The 22,954-nt window shown below is 41.1% G+C and overlaps 1 protein-coding gene across 1 annotated transcript in view; it reads right to left on the bottom strand.

The window, feature by feature from the left end:
- DOK6 (docking protein 6) overlaps window positions 1–22,954 on the bottom strand; it is a 406,877-nt gene that overhangs the window by 73,502 nt on the left and 310,421 nt on the right. The window contains exons 6-7 of the mRNA XM_086372198.1: window positions 17,102–17,240; window positions 1,813–1,930 (exon numbers count right to left, since the gene is read on the bottom strand). Of these exons, the coding sequence (XP_086228324.1) occupies window positions 1,813–1,930; window positions 17,102–17,240 (257 nt within the window). The remainder of the gene's footprint in view (window positions 1–1,812; window positions 1,931–17,101; window positions 17,241–22,954) is intronic.

Raw genomic sequence — 22,954 nt, forward strand, 5'->3', positions numbered from 1 at the left:
AAGTCTCATTGCAATGTTTTCAGCAATTTCACTGCCTTTTGGTATTTTTTGTTGGGCGCTTATGACATTATTTTGGAAGTTATCCACCTAAATCTTAATACTACCTTCAGAGAAAAGTTTTCTATGTTACCATGAAAACCATATTCTTTTATTTGCTGGAATTATAGACCAAAACCTTGTTAGAACCCAAAGTTATCAGTAGAGTTGTTCCAACCCATTTCCAACTTATTTGTAGTAGTATTTCTACAACTTATTTGTAGTAGCTTAGAAATTTAATTGTTTTTATTTTCTTTGAATATTCCATACTTTTAGCTTTCTTCTATTGAATATTTACAGATATATGATTACATTTAAATAAAAATAACTTTATATTAAAAGCATATTTTCTAGTTATTTCTAACCACAGGAACAAGCAAGATGGATTTGACAAGATCACGACTCTGGCAATTTAAGTGTGTAGTGCTGGCATTTCTGGAGGGAACCAACGGAATGAGAAGCATGTCTTCTCTGATTCATGAACTGTCAAAGCAGTTTCCCCTCCCTTTCCCAGTCCTCTAATCCTTATCCTATTAAAGATCTTCTCATACAAATAAATAATACAAAAAATAATCACGACCTGTTAAATACAGTAGTCAAGTTGGTGGTAAGACAGTTCATTGAAAATATCAAATGCAATTATCTTCCATAAATGACTAAAATGGTTCTGCTTTTTCCTGCAGAATGTATCATTCATCCCCACTCATTGAATCTCATTATCCTAGGTTTGAAACTCTGGCAAGCAAATATTGCTTAAAAAATAACACTATTTCAGGTTGCTTGCTACCATTTTTTTTCCTCTCAAAACATTTAGTGTTGTTAATATGAGCAAAAGTTAATGCATAAAAAGGAGAATATTCTGAGTGCCTAATTACGCTGAAGGTTATAACGGTCATTCCTTCACCTGATATTTACTGGGTAGCTCCTACATTCAAGCCTCTTGTGCTCAAAAAAAAGGTTTGTCTGATGAGAGTTTTCAGTTGTGTGTGTTTGGTTTTGTTTTAAGCCTTATTTTCCCTAGTTCCCGCTTCCTCCTGTCTTGGTCAGTTATTAGTTTCTTGCAGCTGAATATTTTATTTGAAGGATAAGTTTAATGCATTAAAGACAGAAGGGAAGAAACAGGAAGAGAACCGTGGAAGCAGAGTTCTGCTGTTATTGATTAAATACCTTCTGTTATTTATTATTATACTGTTATAATTATAAAAAATATATTTATTAATACACTGTTAATCTGATTCATCTGCTAAGCCATGTCTATGCAGTAAGTCAACCATTTACCATTAGGAAAAATACAGAAGCAACGGACTTACGCTCCTCTCCTCCTGCCCTGCTCCCTCCCAAATGGTTTCCATGTCAAGGATTCGGCTAAACCTTAAAACTATGAGAGTTCATGGAGCATTTCATGACGGAGCCAGTAGTCAGCCTCCTGAACAGAGAGTCAACCTTCTTATGGCAAAAAGATGCTAAGAGGGAAACCCTTTGTAAGACTCAGCAGGAAACAGATCCTGCTAGTAGCCACTTTTAGCTTCTGACAATGTTTTGTATCATTTTTTCAGTCCAACTCCTTCACCAAAGCGGCTCCTCGGCCATTGGTTAGCTTTGGGATAATTTTTACCGTGAGTCTATGAAATAATAACTTTAGAAAAGCCACGGTAAGTCTCAGAGCTCCCACTGTGGCTGGGGACAGCAGATAAATGGAAATGGAGGAGAAGCAAGCAGGGCAAATACAAAGCAAACTGCATGGCTCCTGGTTTCACCCCCAGGAAGCCCACTTGCCTTGCAAACTGTAGATTTCTCCAACGCTGCTCTGCCGGGTGATGTGGTGCCAGTAGGCGCTGCGAGGAAGAGAGATCGATTTGGATAACGTCATGGGTTCCGTCAAGCTTGTCTGAAGCTAAAAGAAAAAGAAACTGTGTCTCAGGCTTTACTTAAAATATTCAATTGAAATCGGCTCTTGAAAAAGTTCAGGGTTAAATATGAGTGACATATAATAGACTCTGTTACAGGTTCCTGCATAACATGCTGTTTCAAGATATCACTTTTGCGGGGGGGTGGGGGGAGGGGCTGCGCTGGGCGGGCTTGAAGGATCTTAGTTCCCTGACCGGGGATTGAATCTGGGGCCACCGCAGTGAAAACGCTGAGTCCTAACCACTGGATCGCCAGGGAAGTCCCAAGATCATCATTTTTAAGTAAGGAAAGTCGTGACTTAAAAAAAGATGAAATGAACACTTGTAAACAATTAATCTCATTAATTCAGAAAGGAATGAAAAGATGAAAGACCGATTCCAAGAATTCAAGGAGCTTACAGTCTGTCAGGAACGCGGGTGAAGAACCACAGTGGTGATCCATTCTATTCCACCAGACAAGTTTATCTGCATTTCTATAAGCAAGAACTACCTGCATGACTATCAGCGCTCTACAGTTTACTGGACTGTAAAATAACTCAACAAATGGAGGTGCAACCCCTGTCAGAAACAGGTGCCCAAAATAGCGGCAAACACAAGACAGCATTTCCTTTTCACCCGTTTGAGTGTCTGTTGGGCTGCACCCCCAGAGCTATTCTAGGCTGAAGAAAGAGCCCGGAGTCAGAGACATCAGTGGTTTAAAGGCCACGGTCCCCAACCTTTTTGGCACCAGGACCAATTTCCTGGAAGAGAATTTTCCCACAGATGGGGTGGGGCGGATGGTTTGGGGATGGTTCAAATACATTTATTGTGCACTTTATTTCTATAGTTATTACAACAGCTCCATCTCAGAGCATCAGGCATTTGATTCCAGAGGTTGGGGGGCCCTGGTTTAATGGATGGGGAAGCTCACATGCTGGAAGCTAGGTCCTGGAGCAAGGCCCCACCGTGTGTGGTGAACACAGCAGCAGTGTTTGCTGGGGAGGGGGCGGAGGTCGCCAGTTACAGTGGGATGGATGTCAGGAGGGCTCGTTAGTTACCAGGGCAACCAGCAGAGGCTCCAGAGGCTTCTTAGCACCCCTTTGATTAGAGCAAGCACGGGGCGGGGGAGGGGGCCGCTGGGGGGAGTGTCCCAGTTGACTCTAGTGGTAAAGAACCCATCTGCCAAGGCAGGAGACTCAGGTTCCATCCCTGGGTTGGGAAGATTCCCTGGAGGGCATGGTAACCCATTCCAGTATTCTTCCCTGGTGAATTTCCACCCTCCATAGGGTCACAAAGGGTCGGACAAAACTGAAGTGACTTAGCACAGGGCCTGGGGCAAGTGCTTAGGCAGGTCAGTTATGCGAGCAGGTTGTAGGTGAAGCAGACACCAGCCAGGCAGGGGACGGACAGAGAGCAAGAGGACAGCCATGCTGAGGGGCCTGACCACACAGCACTGTACATTGTTCCTGACACCCGCTCCCAGCCTCATCTGATGGCTCCTTCCTCAAACAGACCAAAAAGTGCTTTCCCTGAGAAGTTCTGTGATACAAGGGTGGTGCATGCCTGGGTGCTCAGTTGCTTCAGTCGTATCTGACTCTTTGTGACCCCATGGACTGTAGCCCGCCAGGCTCCTCTGTCCATGTGATTCTCCAGGCAAGAATACTGGAGTGGGTTGCCCTGCCCTCCTCAAAGGGGTGGTATCTTTTCTTATTTGAAAGATAAACTTCAGGTTAGTGACAGAGATCCACACGACATCACATCAGGTGATGCTCAGACACATGATTATTTCAAAGAGAATGATACTTTATATTGCATTTTTAAGAAGAAATTCATTGTTATTGATTCACAGTATTTTCTTTAGAAGTCCTAGAAATGGTTTTGTTTGGCCTTGGCGCACATTTCTCTGATGTAATCTGAGCCAATGTGCACTTTCTGACAATGGGTGATCCTCTAATTAATAACACGGCACATGTCCCCTTTATTTAGTGACTGACTCCTGGCAAAACTGGGAGTCATAAGGTCACCTTGGAGTCTCATTTGCTCGCTGGTGGGGGACCCTGCCCCGTGCGGCTCGTATGTCTGCATCCAGAGTTGCTGCCCTTCCGAGAAGGTGCCGTCCAGGGTCCCTGATATGATGTTAATAATAGGGCCTTAAAGCTACATAAAACTAGGAGGGTTTTAAATTTTAACTAAAGATGAAGCCATAGGATTGGAACGTATTTGTTTGATTTCACTTTTTAGTAGGGAGGCATTTCTAGAACTGCTGTATCTTGCCACAGAAGTGCCCTACTTGGTGAATCTGAGAGTCTAACTCTCTTGAAGGTCTTTTTCTTTTTTTTAAAGGATGGTTCCAAACATAGCAACACTGCAGCCAATTTTTCAAAATTTGCTCTATTTCAAAATTTTTCTTTTTTATTATGAAATGGGTATACTAACACACTGACACCCCATGGTTGGTAGACAGGGGGTGTAAGTGCCGTGCTAAGTCCCTTCAGTCGTGTCCGACTCTTTGCAACCCCATGGGCTTCCCTGGTGACTCAAATGGTAAAGAATTTGAAGCAGCTGCCATGTGGGAGACCCGGGTTCGATCCCTGGGTTGGGAAGATCCCCTGGAGAAGGGAATGGCAACCCACTCCAGTATTCATGCCTGGAGAATCCCATGGACAGAGGAGCCTGGCGGGTCACAGTCCATGGGGTTGCAGAGTCGGATACAACTGAAGCACTTGAAAGTGAAAGTGTTAGTCCCTCAGCCGTGTCCGACTCTTTTGGGACCCCGTGGACTATACCCGCCAGGCTCCTCCATCCATGGGATTCTCCAGGCAAGAATACTAGAATGGGTTGCCATGTGCTTCTCCAGGGCATCTTCCCAACCCAGAGATTGAACCCCTGTTTCTTAAGTCTCCTGCAGTGACAGGCAGGTTCTTTACCACTAACGCCACCTGGGCTGTTAGGGAGAAGCCAAAATGTCTGGGTTGCAGAAGGGCAGGGGAGGACTGAAGACCAGTGCATATTATTGGAAAGCCTGCATTCAGAAACGGGGCTTCTAGGTTCCAATCTTATGCCTGGGCTGGCTGGCGACTGCTCTGACTGATAAGGTCTGGTACTGTGACACTGTCTGTTTCCAGCATGCCCTTTAAGACCCTGAAGGCAGCCTCTTCTTGCCTCCCTTGTTCTGAGTCACCAGGTGAGCATCACTGCTCTGAGGCTGCCATGGGCTGAGGAAGCCCCGGCTCACTGTGACCCAGGCCATGTAAATCAAGGTTTGATTCCCAGAAATCCAACCATTTTCCTGGACTGGAAAATCCAAGTCCAGGAAAATTCAGGGATTTGCTTGAGGTAAAATCCTGCATGCAGAAACCACAACAGAAAACAGTTCTCCAGACTTCTGAGTCCACTGCTCTTTATCCTATTTACATGCTGATCTCTCCTGGGAAGGCGAGCTTCCTCCTGCACGAATGACAACATGTGACAACACAGCCTTGTGCTTTGAGAGGATCTTTGCTGCCAAGAAGCAGCAGGAAGGGCCTGACCACTGATGTGATTTTTGTGAACGTACAGGCTCCCAGCACCTCTTCCCATTTTACTAACAATATTATCCAGCTTATGCCACTGCCTCCTGCAATTTCCCTTCACTGTTCTGGGACCCTTCTGGCCCTTGTGATAAAACTTAATGTTTATTTGTGTTCACCTACATAAAATTTATGTGTATTTTTTTAAAAAACTGTTAAAAATCAATTTTCCTTTTGTGCTAACTCTCTCTAATTATTGCCTTGAACTTAAAAAATCATATTAGGACTCGAGACACAAATCTATGTGATTGGGAGAGAAGAAAGTCACCATTTATAGATGAGCAGTTAGGAGTCATTCTCTATGTGCCTTGACCTATGCAAATTGGTTTCACAGGTTATCTCCACATAAATTATCAACAAATGTGCCATCTGACTTTTATAGATAAGGGAAATGGGGCTCTGGAAGGTCATGGGACTTGTTCACGGTGCCAGCCAGTGGGCGATGCCCCTGGGGCTTGGAGCCCATGACGTCCTGCCCTCTTTACCACAGTTCATTGTAAAATAATTGATTGGAAACTTCCTATTCAAAAAGCAGGTAAGATGAGAATTACACCAGTTGGGTCAATTCCACTGGACTGAGGTAGGAATGTTAGTACCTCTCTCCTATGTTCAAAAATAGAAGACCACGATTTGTGCAGCAGAGTCACAGAGCTAAGTCTACTGGCTTTGTGGTCCACAACTTGTTATCAAAGATCAACACCACAGTTGCCTAGCCATTTGATTTCAGGCAAGGTATGTAAACTTTTTTTTTTCCCCCAAGATTCAATTTTTCCTTATCTCTAAATTAAAGATAAGACACATTAATATAATGTGCCTTCAGTGTTGTGAATATCTTATAAGATGATGCTTTTAGTATGAAAAGCACACTCATGTCCAAAGTGCTCAGAAAAGACGACCGATCTAAGAGCTCAATAGAAGTAAAAAAACTCATTCTACCCTCTCCTTCCCCTGCTCTATTTGTAAGTCCATAAACATGCAGCTTATCAGAAACACATAACCCAATCAAAAAATGGGTGTAAGACCTAAACAGACATTTCTCCAACAAAGACATACAGATGGCCAACATACATAAAAAAAGATGCTCAACATCGCTCATTATTCGAGAACTGCAAATCAAAACTACAGTGAGGTATCACCTCACACCCATGAAAATGGTCATCATCAAAAAATGACAAACAATACATGCTGGGAAGGGTGTGGAGATAAAGGGAAAACCATCTTGCACAGTTGGTAGGAATGGAAATTGATACAGCCACTCTGGAGGATCCTTAAAATACTAGGAATAAAGCTACCATATGACCCAGTAATCCCACTACTGGGCATGTACCCCGAGAAAACCAGTCTTCAAAAAGACACAGCTTCTCTGTATGATGAAGAGAGTTAAAACATGCCTCACATGGGCAGATATGCAGACCAGGCCCTGGTTTGTCTGAGACAAGGGGAATGGGTGCGGAAACCCTGTAGATGAGATGCACAGAAGATATCCAGGTGGTGGGGCAGAGTGTTCATGTGACATGGGACATGCAGGTCAGCATAAGAAAAAAACACGCTGCTTCATAAGGAAAAGCTCAACACCAGGGCACTCCCTCAAGAACAGTTAGTTTTATTTGTTCTTGGAAAAGAGCTCATGAAATTCGAAAGCTGCACAGAAATCGAAGCCCAGGAGACCATACGCCAGCCAAGGTTGGAACTGTTAGGATTCGTTCAGACAGTCCTCTGAAGTTGGAAAGTTTATGGATGATTGGTTTCTCACAGACTTGACTTAATTCTCAATAGGGGACACTCTTAATCTTCCATTTTATTCAACATAAATGGGGAAAAAATAGAATATACCTTGCTGAGTATAAATGCTCACAAATAAAATGTAGTTTATATGGTCATGTATTGGAAGTTGTTAGGTGACGTTTAAAACTGGACTTTGTGAGATAGTGTTTTCATTAACTTGAAACAAAATAGATGTCATCAGTACATATTTTAAACTGCATATTGACCAAAATACTTTCACAGAGTGCGAAAAAAAGCTGGACTTTGGAGTAACATCAGAAATTATTACAAACATCTACATAAATACTTTGAATGCCACTCTAACCTGTACTCAGTAAAGTTTTTTTTTTTTTTTTAATGTTTATCAGCTTGCATCTTCTGCCTCCTTTTTTTTTTTTATGGCATTTTGTTGTTGTGTTTTATTTTATCTGTTTATCTTTAGGCCATGCCATGCAGCACATGAGATCTTAGTTCCCCAACAGGGATGGGATCTGTGCTCCTGCTGTGGGAGCGCCCAGTCTTAATCTCAGGCCCACCAGGGAAGTCTCAGTAATGCTTTTAAGAATATATATTCTTTATCTATCTATCATCTGTAAGCAGATACATTTACAGAGCTACCCTTTGAATCTAAGGAATATGATGAATAAATTAATTAAAACATTAATTAAACATTAAATTTCATAGGTGTTTTAAATAAAAGTTTTGCTGTCATTTGATTTTGACGTATATAGAGGCTGTAATATGTGTATGTAATTAATTTCCAGTGTATGCATACAGTGAATTCTGGGATGAACTTTAGTGGTGGTTATAAAATTTTACCCATTTAAAATGAAAGGTTTTCCTTTTGCCATGTTATGAATTACCTCATAATTATTGAGCTTTCACTAAAGACCAGGTGGTAGTCTAACCCTCTGAAGTGGATATTATTGCTCCTTCTTCCTTCTTTTAAGAAGAGGTAGCCAAGGCACAGGAGAGCCTAGAGGAGCTACTACACGTTCAAGGTCAGGAGGGGCGGCGATGAGGAGACACCCCTCATCCAAGGTAAGAGAAACCCAAGTAAGACGGTAGGTGTTGAAAGAGGGAATCAGAGGGCAGACACACTGAAACCATAATCACAGAAAACTAGTCAATCTAATCACACTAGGACCACAGCCTTGTCTAACTCAATGAAACTAAGCCATGCCCTGTGGGGCCACCCAAGACGGGTGAGTCATGGTGGAGAGGTCTGACAGAATGTGGTCCACTGGGGAAGGGAATGGCAAACTACTTCAGTATTCTTGCCTTGAGAACCCCATGAACAGTATGAAAAGGCAAATGATACGATACTGAAAGAGGAACTCCCCAGGTCAGCAGGTGCCCAATATGCTACTGGAGATCAGTGGAGAAATAACTCCAGAAAGAATGAAGGGATGGAGCCAAAGCAAAAACAATACCCAGTTGTGGATGTGACTGGTGATGGAAGCAAGGTCTGATGCTGTAAAGAGCAATATTGCATAGGAACCTGGAGTGTTAGGTCCATGAATCAAGGTAAATTGGAAGTGGTCAAACAGGAGATGGCAAGAGTAAACATCAACATTCTAGGAATCAGCGAACTAAAATGGACGGGAATGGGTGAATTTAACTCAGATGACCATTATATCTACTACTGCAGGCAGGAATCCCTTAGAAGAAATGGAGTAGCCATCATGGTCAACAAAAGAGCCCGAAATGCAGTGAGTGAGTGAGTGAGTGAAGTCGCTCAGTCATGTCCGACTCTTTGTGACCCCGTGGACTGCAGCACCCCAGGCTCCTCCATCCATGGAATTCTCCAGGCAAGAATACTGGAGTGGGCTGCCATTTCCTTCTCCAGGGGATCTTCCTAACCCAGGGATCAAACCCAAGTTTCCTGCATTACAGGCAGATGCTTTAACCTCAGAGCCATCAGAGTGGGTACTTTGAATATATTCAATTAAATTATATTATTTGAATATATATTGAATATATTCAATCAAGAATATATTCAGTGAAGAATAGCAAGAAGAGATAAGAAAGGCTTCCTCAGCGATCAATGTAAAGAAATAGAGGAAAACAACAGAATGGGAAAGACTAGAGATCTCTTCAAGAAAATTAGAGATACCAAGGGAATATTTCATGCAAAGATGGGCTCTATAAGGGACAGAAATGGAATGGACCTAACAGAAGCAGAAGATATTAAGAAGAGGTGGCAAGAATACACAGAAGAACTGTACAAAAAAGATCTTCATGACCAAGATAATCACGATGGTATGATCACTCACCTAGAGCCAGACATCCTGGAATGTGAAGTCAAGTGGGCCTTAGAAAGCATCACTATGAACAAAGCTAGTGGAGGTGATGGAATTCCAGTGGAGCTCTTTCAAATCCTGAAAGATGATGCTGTGAAAGTGCTGCACTCAATATGCCAGCAAATTTGGAAAACTCAGCAGTGGCCACAGGACTGGAAAAGGTCAGTTTTCCTTCCAATTCCAAAGAAAGGCAATGCCAAAGAATGCTCAAACTACCGTACAATTGCACTCATCTCACACGCTAGTAAAGTAATGCTCAAAATTCTCCAAGCCAGGCTTCAGCAATACGTGAACCGTGAACTTCCAGATGTTTAAGCTGGATTTAGAAAAGGAAGAGGAACCAGACATCAAATTGCCAACATCCACTGTATCATCGAAAAAGCAAGAGAGTTCCAGAAAAACATCTATTTCTGCTTTATTGACTATGCCAAAGTCTTTGACTGTGTGGATCATAATAAACTGTGGAAAATTCTGAAAGAGATGGGAATACCAGACCACCTGACTTGCCTCCCGAGAAACCTGTATGCAGGTCAGGAAGCAACAGCTAGAACTGGGCATGGAACAACAGACTGGTTCCAAATAGGAAAAGGAGTACGTCAAGGCTGTATATTGTCACCCTGCTTATTTAACTTATATGCAGAGTACATCATGAGAAATGCTGGGCTGGAAGAAGCCCAAGCTGGAATCAAGATTGCCGGGAGAAATATCAATAACCTCAGATATGCAGATGACATCATCCTTATGGCAGAAAGTGAAGAGGAACTAAAAAGCCTCTTGATGGAAGTGAAAGAAGAGAGTGAAAAAGTTGGCTTAAAGCTCAACATTCAGAAAACAAAGATCATGGCATCTGGTCCCATCACTTCATGGCAAATAGATGGGGAAACAGTGGAAACAGTGTCAGACTTTATCTTTTTGGGCTCCAAAATCACTGCAGATGGTGACTACAGCCATGAAATTAAAAGACGCTTACTCCTTGGAAGGAAAGTTGTGACCAACCTAGATAGCATATTGAAAAACAGAGACATTACTTTGTCAACAAAGGTCTGTCTAGTAAAGGCTATGCTTTTTCCAGTGGTCATGTATGGATGCGAAAGCTGGACTGTGAAGAAAGCTGAGTGCCGAAGAATTGATGCTTTTGAACTGTGGTGCTGGCGAAGACTCTTAAGAGTCCCTTGGACTGCAAGGAGATCCAACCAATCCATTCTAAAGGAGATCAGCCCTGGGTGTTATTTGGAAGGAATGATGCTAAAGCTGAAACTCCAGTACTTTGGCCACCTCATGTGAAGAGTTGACTCATTGGAAAAGACTCTGATGCTGGGAGGGATTGGGGGCAGGAGGAGAAGGGGACGATAGAGGATGAGATGGCTGTATGGCATCACTGACTCGATGGACGTGAGTTTGAGTGAACTGCGGGAGTTGGTGATGGACAGGGAGGCCTGGCGTGCTGCGATTCATGGGGTTGCAAAGAGTCAGACATGACTGACTGAAATGAACTGAACTGAAATGAAACTGAGCCAAGGCACAGAGAAGGTAAGTGACTTGCAGGAGGTCACACAGCTCTGCTGGTCTTTCCCTAGAGTCTCCCTGGTTACCAACCATGCTGTGCAGCTTCCACATAGTGTGTGTGCATCCAGGGATTGACAACTATGCTCACATTCTTTAAATGTAGCCTTAAAGATCTTATCATGAAATTCTTACATCAATTTCTTAGATTTTAGTTTGTCCCTACTGGCCTACTCCCCCATACCCATTTTATAGCATTGTCTCAAAGAGGACTTCGTCTGATTCTTTGGGTTGTATGCATATATGTCATATATGTCTGTATGCTGAGTCATTTTGACTGACTTTTGAAATCTGTTTTTTTTTTTTTTTTTCCTCTTTTAAGGAAATTACTCTTGTAATTCGGCTTTCCTGGTGGCTCACTGGTAAAGAATCTTCCTGTCAAGCAGGAGACTTGGGTTCGATCCCTGGGTTGCAAAGATCTGGAGAAGGAAATGGCAACCCACTCCAGTATTCTTGCTTGGAGAATCCCGTGGACAAGAGGAGCCTGGTGGGCTACAGTCCCCAGGCTCGAAAAGAGTTGGACACGACTCAGTGATGAAACGACAACAACACTCCTTAATTGCCAAGAGCAGATTGTATGCCTCTGAATAAGTAAGAGTACTATCGTTTAAAGAAATGAAAAAAGAACAATATTTGTAGATTTCTCTGCTGCTGCTGCTGCTAAGTCGCTTCAGTTGTGTCCCACTCTAGCAACCCCATGGACTGCAGCCTACCAGGCTCCTCTGTGCACGGGATTTTCTAGGCAAAAGTACTGGAGTGGGATGCCATTGTCTTTTCCGAGATTTCTCTACTATTGTTCTATTCTAGCAATATAAATAAAAGAAACAAAATTGTGTCTTTTAAACACAGTTGAACTTTTTAATGTTAGACATTAATTTTCCTTATACCTTATCAATTGTAATCAAGTTGATTATATGTTATATACATATATATGATATATAATATATTTTTTGAAATGACATCTAGAGTCATAGCAACTTCTAAAGAAAAAAAAACACACAATCTAAATAAAATTTTGACCATCACACTATGTCTCAGCATGATGTATTAGAAAAATTACATACTGCCTTCCTGTCATTTCCATCTCATTTGTGTATTTATTGCAGATATAAATTAGTATTTTCTTTGTTTTTGTTTAGAAACTAATTTTCCTTTAGTGTTTTGAAACATCAGGAACGCAGGCCCATGTTAGTTATCAACTATAATAATTTGTCCTAACTGAGCTTGTGTTAGTTTAATCAGTGTCAGCCAATCAGTAAAAGCAAATTTCACAAAAATGCAAACAGCCTTTCCCAGCAGGGAACTGGTCATTGTCAGTAATAATGAAGGCTCTTTTCTGCTGGTTAATAATTGATAATACTGAGCAAGAGAGTCAAGAATAGAACTTTGAAGAAAGAATTCATAAGCAGATATTCCTATATTTTGGTAGTAACATACCATTTGCCATCATAAATCACACATTATAGAATTTCATAGCCTACTATGACTAAACCTAGAAAAGAGATTGCAAAAAATGTTAACATTTTCCTGTCTATAGCTCATAAGATTATTTTGCTTCCAAATTCTTCACCTTTTCAGTATGGGAGAACTAGTTTTTTTTTTTTTTTTCCCCATAGCTGATAGAGATTCACATAAAATATGGGTATGAAGAATGCTGTCACTCAAAAGAAAGCCAAACTGCCCAGGACAGGTCCCATTCTGGAAGCTTTCCTATTTCTTCAAAATTTATAAATGGGCACATGGTACTCCTCGCCTTGTTAGACAGGGACTCGAAAGGAACTGAAAGATGTAATTTAGTGACAGTTGGGAATAACAGCTTAGAGTCTTCAGAATACTTACGACAAGTATTATGGTATTTTATACACTCCAGGATGCCATCATTAGAAAGACACATGATTTTATGGAGCACTAGGGAAGAACAGAGCTGCTAATTAAACCGTTAACTCTCATCTGACTTGAGAGACACTAAACTGTGGAAAAGATACCCAGCTTGGAATTCATGCCATGGAATAGCATTTCCTTGGTCATAGAGCTATTTAGACAAGAACTATTTCATAGGCTGGTAGCAGTCAATACTTGGGTAAGATCTGTGATCATGTATAAATCTGGAAGGGCAAATACACTAACTTTGAATCGGAGTCTAAGCCAGTTGTACGTGAAACCAGCTTCGTTCTCCCCTCTCCCCTTGCCCTCCTCTGAGGCAGGCGGCATTAGACCTAGTACATGCCAATGGGGTGGCTGGAGAGGCAGACAGTGCTGCCTTCTCACCAGAAATTTCTGTTCATCTTACATTATAAAATGGAAATAAGATGATTTGTTTTTAAATGCTTACTGTTCAAAAGGCTTACTGTTTGGGGAACGGTAAAAGTTTCCAGTTTGTTAAACGTGTGACTTTAACTCTCTTTTATTTCTAGTAACAAATCAAGTAAAATGACAGATCTTAGAGAAAGAAAACTATTTGTTTTCTAGGAAGGACATTCTACTTGAGACTTTTGTTGTTTTTCTCCGTCCACTGGAGCTTCGGAAGACCACAGAAGTGACAGTTTTGGACAGCAGCCCCTTTAAGCCTGCCCGTGGTGTTTTTTAGGCATTACCTGTGGTTTGCTATCTTGCTCGTATTTCAACAGCCCCGATGCTGTTTGTCCTTAAATTGTGCACAGAGCTTTTCAGGTGACGAGGAAGCAAGAATGACTGAAAACAGGAGCATTCCAGACACTATGTTTTTAAAGGACAAACTGTAACTTTTGTTATAGGGGGTTCTTTGCTTTTAAATCACTTACATTGTTATGAAGTTAGAAATGACTGAGGACAATCCCCCCTTCCTTCACTTAGTTTTGATAAACTATAAGGAAAACCTGTGTTTTAAAAATTCCATTTATGTCTTCTCATCACATCCCTGTGGACATTTCATAGCACTTGTAAAGCTTAAGAACATACAAAGCAAATTAAAACAAGAAGTTTCTTTCATATTATTTGTGTTTGTGTGCATAGTATTGTATGTGTATGTGTGTAACAGATCCATTGAAATCCAAAAGTAAATTATTTCAGGGCCTTTGAGGTCTTGTCGATGATGAAGTCAGCCCACACTCACCCTCCACGGGCAGGGCCATGCAAGCACCTTTGAGATGTGTGTTCTGATGAATGGTTGTTATCACCGAAACAATGAAAACTTTCTGAAAATGTTGCACACGCAAAGTAGAGCACCTTTGTTTTTGACAACAGACTTAGAAGAACTTGGAGTATTTTATCTAAGATTATGACCTCCATAAAACAGAAACAAATTCGAGAGGTGCCATTGGTTTAAATACAATGGTGGGAAGATTTGGGAGAATGGCATTGAAACATGTGAAACGTCATGTATGAAACGAGATGCCAGTCCAGGTTCAATGCACGATGCTGGATGCTTGGGGCTAGTGCACTGGGACGACCCAGAGGGATGGTGTGGGGAGGGAGGAGGGAGGAGGGTTCAGGATGGGGAACACATGTATACTAATTAAATAATTTTCTATTAAAGAAAAAAAAAATTTTCCCTGCATTCTCAAATAATTTGAAAGTTGGTAGTCACACTTTTTCACCCGATTTAAGCCACTGCATGATCAAAGATGCCCCGAGCCTGCTATTTTAATATCTGTCCCCTTCCCCTTCCATCTTCGAGCACCCACATCTACGGTGTACCCCGATCCTGGCTTCCACTGCCTGAGATCTCAGTCAGTGGACCTTCCATCTGTACCATCCCTGTCAGAGCAATAGCCTCCCTCCTCTCCCCTTGCTTCTCAGTGTTACAGGATAAGACAAAGTACAACTGCATCAAAGGCAAAGGTGAATTACATTTGGTGTTGCAAATCTTTTGGCACAAGGTACAGGTGTGCTTGAAAGGGACGAACATATACTGAGCTGCTGCTGCTGCTGAGTCGCGGCAGTCGTGTCCGACTCTGTGCGACCCCATAGACGGCAGCCCACCAGGCTCCGCCATCCCTGGGATTCTCCAGGCAAGAACACTGGAGTGGGTTGCCATTTCCTTCTCCAATGCATGAAAGTGAAAAGTGAAAGTGACGTCTCTCAGTCGAGTCTGACTCTTAGCGACCCCATGGACTGCAGCCTACCAGGCTCCTCCATCCATGGGATTTTCCAGGCAAGAATATTGGAGTGGGGTGCCATTGCCTTCTCCTGGGAACAAAAATATCGTGTCTTCACCACCACTGCAGATCTTGAAATTACTCAACATCACCATCATAATAATGAACCTTTCACAGTACCTCCTGTGTGCCAGGTCTGTTCTCAGCACTTTGTATGTATTAATGCACAGATACCTCATTACAACCAAATCAGTAGAACAATTCTATACTCATTCTACAGACAGAGGAAAATGAGACATTTAGAGGTTAAATGAGCTGCTCAAGATTACACAGCCCATGAGTAGGAGAACCAAAATGGGAAGCCAGTACACTGCGTGCCGTCCTTACTGCAGACAATTACGGTTGCCTGGAAGAGTGCTTGGACTCTCCTTTGTGAAAATACTGTTTAAGAGCCTCTACTTAGGAGCATTTTGCCTGCTCAGAACAACCAGAAGTAAAGAAGAACTACACCTGTTGACGAATAGCAAATGACCTCACAGTTGTTAATTTTAGCTGAAAATGATCACTAGCAGATTATAAATATGGGCTGAAAATGATTATGCAAGCTACTCAAATAATTTGAAATTTGGCAGTTACATTTTTTTCTCAAAATTTAAGCCATTATAAAAATGTCATATTAATTAGATAATTATTAAAATAATTTAAATTTAACTTAAATCTTTCTAGAGACTAAATCCTACCAACCTCCTGGTGGTGCTTCATCAATTAATCCCATAGTCTTATATTAATAATCCTCTTTATGTTCTTGCTACTCTTTTACCTCCTACTGAAGGCCAAGTGGAAGCGTGACTTGCACTTGCCACCCTTAGATATTAGGAAGGCTCTTTAAACCATATCTTGGATAGAGAGACAAAAATGTATATGTAGTATTGACAAAATTTGAAATGTATTATGAATAATGTAAAATCATTTCTTAAACCACTTTGTTTTCTTACATTTAAAAGATAATTTTACATTTCAAGTTATTATGTATTTGAAATTTTTTAAAGTCCAAATAAAATAATACTAGATAGAAAGCCCCATAGTCTTTTAATGGAATAGAATTATGAGTATTTTTCTGGGTAGTTACCCACCTATTTATCAAAACTCCACTTTTGTCTTTTCATAGATGGGTTCTAATGCATCCCTATCAATTCTGCAGTAAGACAATATTGATCTCTTTTGATGATCAATGACCAATAATAATTCTTTTGTTTGCTTTTCAAAGAAGTTAGTAGTAAAGCTTATATTGTTTTTCAGATACTTGCAAATTTTGCTATTTCAGATTCTTTATGAAATTATTTCTAAGCTTCACCTCAAAAGTATAGCATAGTTCCAGGACAGGATAACAGACACCTGGTAAACAGTGTAAGTGCCTTCTGCAAACATTTTAGTATTGGCTCTGAAACATGGACAGAAAGAGCTAGAAGTTTCAGAGAATCTAAAATAAATACAAAGACAGAAAGAAAAATTGAATGCTTTCTGGTAGAAACCTATTTTCCTTGTTATTGTGGGTCCACATTCGCATCTCTGATTGTCTGGCTATGTGTGGAGATATGCAGACAGCACCACTCCCTGTTTGACTCTTTGAGCACTCCATCCCTCTTTGGGTAACCATGGCAACAGGTCATAGGTACATACACAAAGTGCATGGCTCCCTGCAGCGGCCACAAACAGCTTCTTTTGTCAGAAGCTGAATAGAATATTCGAGAGATGAGGTTCGGTAATTGGGACAAGCTCTCAGGGCCACGGGTGGGAGTGAACACTGAGGCGCTGTCCTGAATGGACCCACATATACACGATGCGCATTGGAGCTCAGTGACATTCATTTCCAAGCTGTTAGGTTACCAAGGAAGGGGCCTTACCCGGGCCTTCTGCTCCATTTCTAGCATTAATCTCTCATGCTGCTCAGCTATGGCCAGTGTCGCAGAATGGACCTTCTGATAGATCATTTCTCCTTCCCTTGTTTGAAAAGTGAACAGGCCTTCTCCTGTGTCACACATTCTGTGAGGACAGAGACAGGGAAACAGATGGGTCTTCATGTGCTCAAGTGCGCAACAGTTCTCCTCGCCCTGTAACCCCCTCCGCCTTGACCCACACAGGCATGAGTGAAGCAGATTCATCCTGGACCAAACCAACCAACCAACCAGCCGGCTAACCAACCGATGTGTCTATAAATGGTGCACGAGGATGAAGCTAAGGGTGAATATCCATGCACATTTGGAATTTTAAAGATGAAGTGTTCACAGCAGTGTAAAAGCAATTTCAGTTATGACAGTGCATGTCTTACCAATATTTAAAGAATAAAAACAAACTGTTAAGAACCTTCACATTGATATCATAGCACTATCTCCTATGACTTGATAGCTCTTGAAATGTTAAGAACAAAAATCTGCAATTTTATACTCATTGCAGCAGGAACCAAGAAGCAGACTTTAAGGACTTGCATACATAGGTTGAAGCTTTTATTCAAACTGAAGAATCCTTATGTAAATCTCAGTATACACTAAGAGACAACATGGAAGAGAGGAGATTCAACATGGATGTAGGAACATTTGTTTGAACCTTGGCTCAGCCACTTACCAGCAGTGTGACCTTGAGAAAGATAACCCTCCTTTCAAAATCTCCAGCAGGAAAAAATTATAATACACATGTCATAAGATCATTATGACAGTTAAGAGATGATACAATATTTTTAGTGTCATTTAGCATGTATTAAGTGCTCAAAAATGTTGGTTATTATTATTTTCATCATAGAGAAAATATGAAACTAATCTCAATATCCACCATAGAGAATCTGTTGATTTAAATATAATATTTTTATCTGATGGACTATTACAAAGCTATTATCATGTCATTTATGAGAGCACATAACATTGAAACTCTTTTTCTCCTTTCAGCCATGCCGCATGGCTTGTGAGATCTCAGTTCCCTAACCAGAGATTCAACCTGGACCACAGCAGTGAAAGCACAGGATCCTAACCACCTGGCCACCAGGGAACTGCCTAAAATTCTTACAATGTAAATTCAAGAGGAAAAAAAAATCAGAATACAAATTCCTTTTCAATTATTTAACTATGAGTACTTTTTAAAATGGGGTTTCCTAGGTGGTGCTAGTGGTAAAGAACCCACTTGCCAATGCAGGAGACTTAAGAGACACGAGTTGGATCCCTGGGTCAGGAAGATCCCCTGGAGGAGGAAATGGCAACCCACTCCAGTATTCTTGGCTGGGAAATCACATGGAGAGAGGAGCCTGGCAGGCTACAGTCCCTGGCGTTGCAAAGAGTAGGACATGACTGAAACAGCTTAGCACTCGTGCACCTTTAAAACAATTTTTTCTTGGAATAAAACCACTGACAGTTTCTCAGCAGCCAGATTATGGATATATTTTATTAACCAAGACTAATTCGACTTTATTTTTTTGGGCTCCAAAATCACTGCAGATGGTGACTGCAGCCATGAAATTAAAAGACGCTTACCCCTTGGAAGGAAAGTTATGACCAACCTAGATAGCATATTCAAAAGCAGAGACATTACTTTGCCAACAAAGGTTCGTCTAGTCAAGGCTATGGTTTTTCCTGTGGTCATGTATGGATGTGAGAGTTGGACTGTGAAGAAGGCTGAGCGCCGAAGAATTGATGCTTTTGAACTGTGGTGTTGGAGAAGACTCTTGAGAATTCCTTGGACTGCAAGGAGATCCAACCAGTCTATCCTAAAGGAGATCAGTCCTGGGTGTTCTTTGGAAGGACTGATGTTGAAATGCCAATACTTTGGCCACCTGATGCGAAGAACTGACTCATTGGAAAAGACCCTGATGCTGGGAAGGATTGGGGGCCGGAGGAAAAGGGGACGACAGAGGATGAGATGGCTGGATGGCATCACTGACTCGATGGACATCGGTTTGGGTAAACTCCGGGAGTTGGTGATGGACAGGAGGCCTGGTGTGCTGAGGTTCATGGGGTCTCAAAGAGTCAGACACGACTGAGAAACTGAACTGAACTGAATTCTAAAATAAAAAAATTAATTAATATTTTAAACCAGCTTTTAAAAATAGTTGGAGGCCTTCAGGAAGAGGCACTGAGTATCATTATGATGTTCCCATTCAGACTGGATATTAACAGGACTGCCGTGTTGTTGTTTTCAGGCTGTAACACCAAAAGATTTGCATGAAATACTCATGAGGCCAACTCCCATCTTCCAGCACCAAAGAGATTTTAGATTCTTCTCTGTGATTCTCTGAGGAGTTTCGGTAGAAAATAAATGTCTCAAGAGGCTTTAGAAATTACAGAGGCTGCGACTGCCAGCCCTTAGGGCCCCATAGAGCCAGCACTTAGCTTCTGTCAAAGACATCTTAATAAAATTCACACAGCGTGAAATGGAAAGTCTGAGGGAAAAATGAAGAGTTTTCACAAAGTGAAACAAATGAGCTTTCTTTGTTGATTCCGAGGAGTAAAGAACTCCAACAGGAAGAGCAGGCAAAGCATTGATAAGTGGTGAGCCCATCTCGTTTGAGGTTGAGTTTCGTTCATTGTCACTGGAAAAACACTGCTTATTAGCCTTTGGAAATTGGATAATGAAGATACAAATTATTATTTTATACCCAGTCACTGAGATGCACAGGTCTAACTCTTTGCCACTTCCTGGGACTTAACTATGCCTAGTGGGGATGTCTGAAGGCATACAGAAGGGATTGTGTTTTTTTGCCCCCAAACTCTGAAATAAAAATTTCATCCATTGGTCAAGAAACCAGGAATTTGAACACACTGGCTTAAAAAAACAGAGAACTTTTGGGTAGAAGATGCTGTTTTCTCAACATAGATACCCAAAGCCAAGCTGAAATTACACTTCTTCAGTACAATTGGCTTAGATTTATGACTTTTGTCAGCAGTGTTGGAATAAACAGTTTACGCTTTTCCTAGTTACTATTTAAAACATTTACTCTTGGGAGTGGTAAGGAACAGATAAGATCTTTTTCTTATATGTCTAAACAGTTTTGTGGTAGCAAGCTAGTGCTAGAGAGGACAAGATGAGACATGAAATCATTGTGATGACCGATGCCTTGCTCCTCAACGTGGATCAGCATCACTGGGAGCTGTCCAGAGTGCTGAAGTGGAATGTTCATTTTGACATTTTTATTTTGTTTCGCTTTTTTTTTTTAATTGAAATATAATTGCTATGACAAAGGATGCAAGAAGATACAATGGAGAAAAGAGAGCCTCTTCAATAAGAGGTGCTGGGAAATCTGGACAGCTGCATGTAAAAGACTGAAATTAGAACAGTATCTAACACTATACACAAAAATAAACTCAAATGGGATTAAAGATGTAAATGTAAGACTGGACACTATAAAACTCTTAGAGGAAAACACAAGAAAAACACTCTTTAACATAAGCCACAGAAAGATCTTTTATGATCCACTTCCTAGAGTAATGAAAACAAAACAAAAATAAACAAATAGGACCTAATTAAACTTAAAAGCTTTTTGTACAGCAAAGGAAATCATAAACAAGATGACAGCCCTCAGAATGGGAGAAAACATCTGCAAATGAAGCAGTGGGCAAAAGATTAATCTCTAAAATATACAAGCAGCTCATGAAGCTTGATAAAAACAAGCCAATCAGAACCTGCATTGTGACAATATGCTTTGCACACACATTATAGTTTGAAAAGCATATAGAACTCTTTCCATAGGTCACCATGTCATCCAAGGGAGTGGGGGATGATACTTGGGACACATAAGAGGAAAAATTAGGAGTGATATTTGTGCAGTTTAAGACTGTGACCCATGGACCTGAAAGAAAGGAAGAAGTATGACAAAATAAACAAAAAGCATAACAGAACACTTTCCTTAACTTGGGAAGAATTAAGATAGAGGAGTAGCCCACATAGTCAACAAAAGAGTCTGAAATGCAGTACTTGGGTGCAATCTCAAAAATGACTGAATGATCTCTGTTCATTTCCAAGGGAAACCATTCAATATCACAGTAATCCAAGTTTATGCCCCAACTAGTAATGCTGAAGAAGCTGAAGTTGAACAGTTCTATGAAGACCTATAGGATCTTCTAGAACTAACACCCAAAAAAGATGTCTTTTTCATTATACGGGACTGAAATGCAAAAGCAGGAAGTCAAGAGATACCTGCAGTAACAGGCAAATTTTACCTTGGAGTACAGAATGAAGCAGGGGGAAAGGCTAACAGAGTTTTGCCAAGAGAATGCACTGGTCATAGCAAACACACTCTTCCAGGAATAAAAGATAAGACTGTACACATGGGCATCACCAGATGGTCAATGCTGGAATCAGACTGATTATATTTTTTGCAGACAAAGATGGAGAAGCTCTATACAGTCAGCAAAAACAAGTCCGGGAACTGACTGTGACTCAGATCATGAACTCCCTATTGCAAAATTCAGACTTCAATTGAAGAAAGTAGAGAAAACCACTAGACCATTCAGGTATGACCTAAATCAAATTCCTTACAATTATACAGTGGAAGTGACAAATAGATTCAAGGGATTAGACCTGATAGAGTGCCTGAAGAACTATGGACAGAGGTTCATGACACTGTACAGGAGGCAGTGATCAAGACCATCCCCAAGAAAAAGAAATGCAAAAAGACAAATGTTTGTCTGAGGAGGCCTTACAAATAGCTGAGAAAAGAAGAGAAGTGAAAGGCAAAGGAGAAAAAGAAAGATATATCCATTTGAATGCAGAGTTCCAAAGAATAGCAAGGAGGGATAAGAAAGCCTTCTTCAGTGATTAATGCAAAGAAATAAAGGAAAACAATAGAATGGGAAAGACTAGAGATCTCATCAAGAAAATTAGTGATACCAAGGGAACATTTCATGCAAAGATGCACACAATAAGGGAAAGAAATGGTATGGACCTAACAGAAGCAGAAGATATTAAGAAGAGGTGGCAAGAATACACAGAAAAACTAGACAAAAAAGATTGTCATGATCCAGATAACCAGGATGGTGTTATCATTCAACTAGAGCCAGACATCCTGGAATACAAAGTCAAGTGGGCCTTAGAAAGCATCACTATGAACAAAGCTAGTGGAGGTGATGGAATTCCAGCTGAGCTATTCCAAATCCTGAAAGATGATGCTGTGAAAGTGCTGCACTCAATATGCCAGCAAATTTGGAAAACTCAGCAGTGGCCACAGGACTGGAAAAGGTCAGTTTTCATTCTAATCCCAAAGAAGGGCAATGCCAAAGAATGTTCCAACTACCACACAATTGCAGTCATCTCACATGCTAGCAAAGTAATGCTCAGAATTCTCCAAGCCAGGTTTCAACAGTACATGAACTATGAACTTCCAGATGTTCAAGCTGGATTTAGAAAAGGCAGAGGAATGAGAGATCAACTGCAAACATCTGTTGAATCATCAAAAGAGCAAGAGAGTTCCAGAAAACATCTACTTCTTTATTGACTACACCAATGCCTTTGACTGTGTGGATCAGAACGAACTGTGGAAAATTCTTCAAGAGATGGGAATACCAGACCACCTGACCTGCCTCCTGAGAAATCTGTATGCAGATAAGGAAACAACAGTTAGAACTGGAGATGGAACAACAGACTGGTTTCAAATTGGGAAAGGAGTACGTCAAGGCTGTACATTGTTACCCTGCTTATTTAACTTATATGCAGAGTACATCATGAGAAATGCCAGGCTGGATGTAGCACAAGCTGGAATCAAGATTGCTGGGAGAAAT

The sequence above is a fragment of the Bos grunniens genome, chromosome 24, assembly GCF_055505025.1.
Source record: "Bos grunniens cultivar Pamir isolate PY7600 chromosome 24, Bosgru_T2T1.0, whole genome shotgun sequence".
In the NCBI taxonomy this organism is placed as follows: domain Eukaryota; kingdom Metazoa; phylum Chordata; class Mammalia; order Artiodactyla; family Bovidae; genus Bos; species Bos grunniens.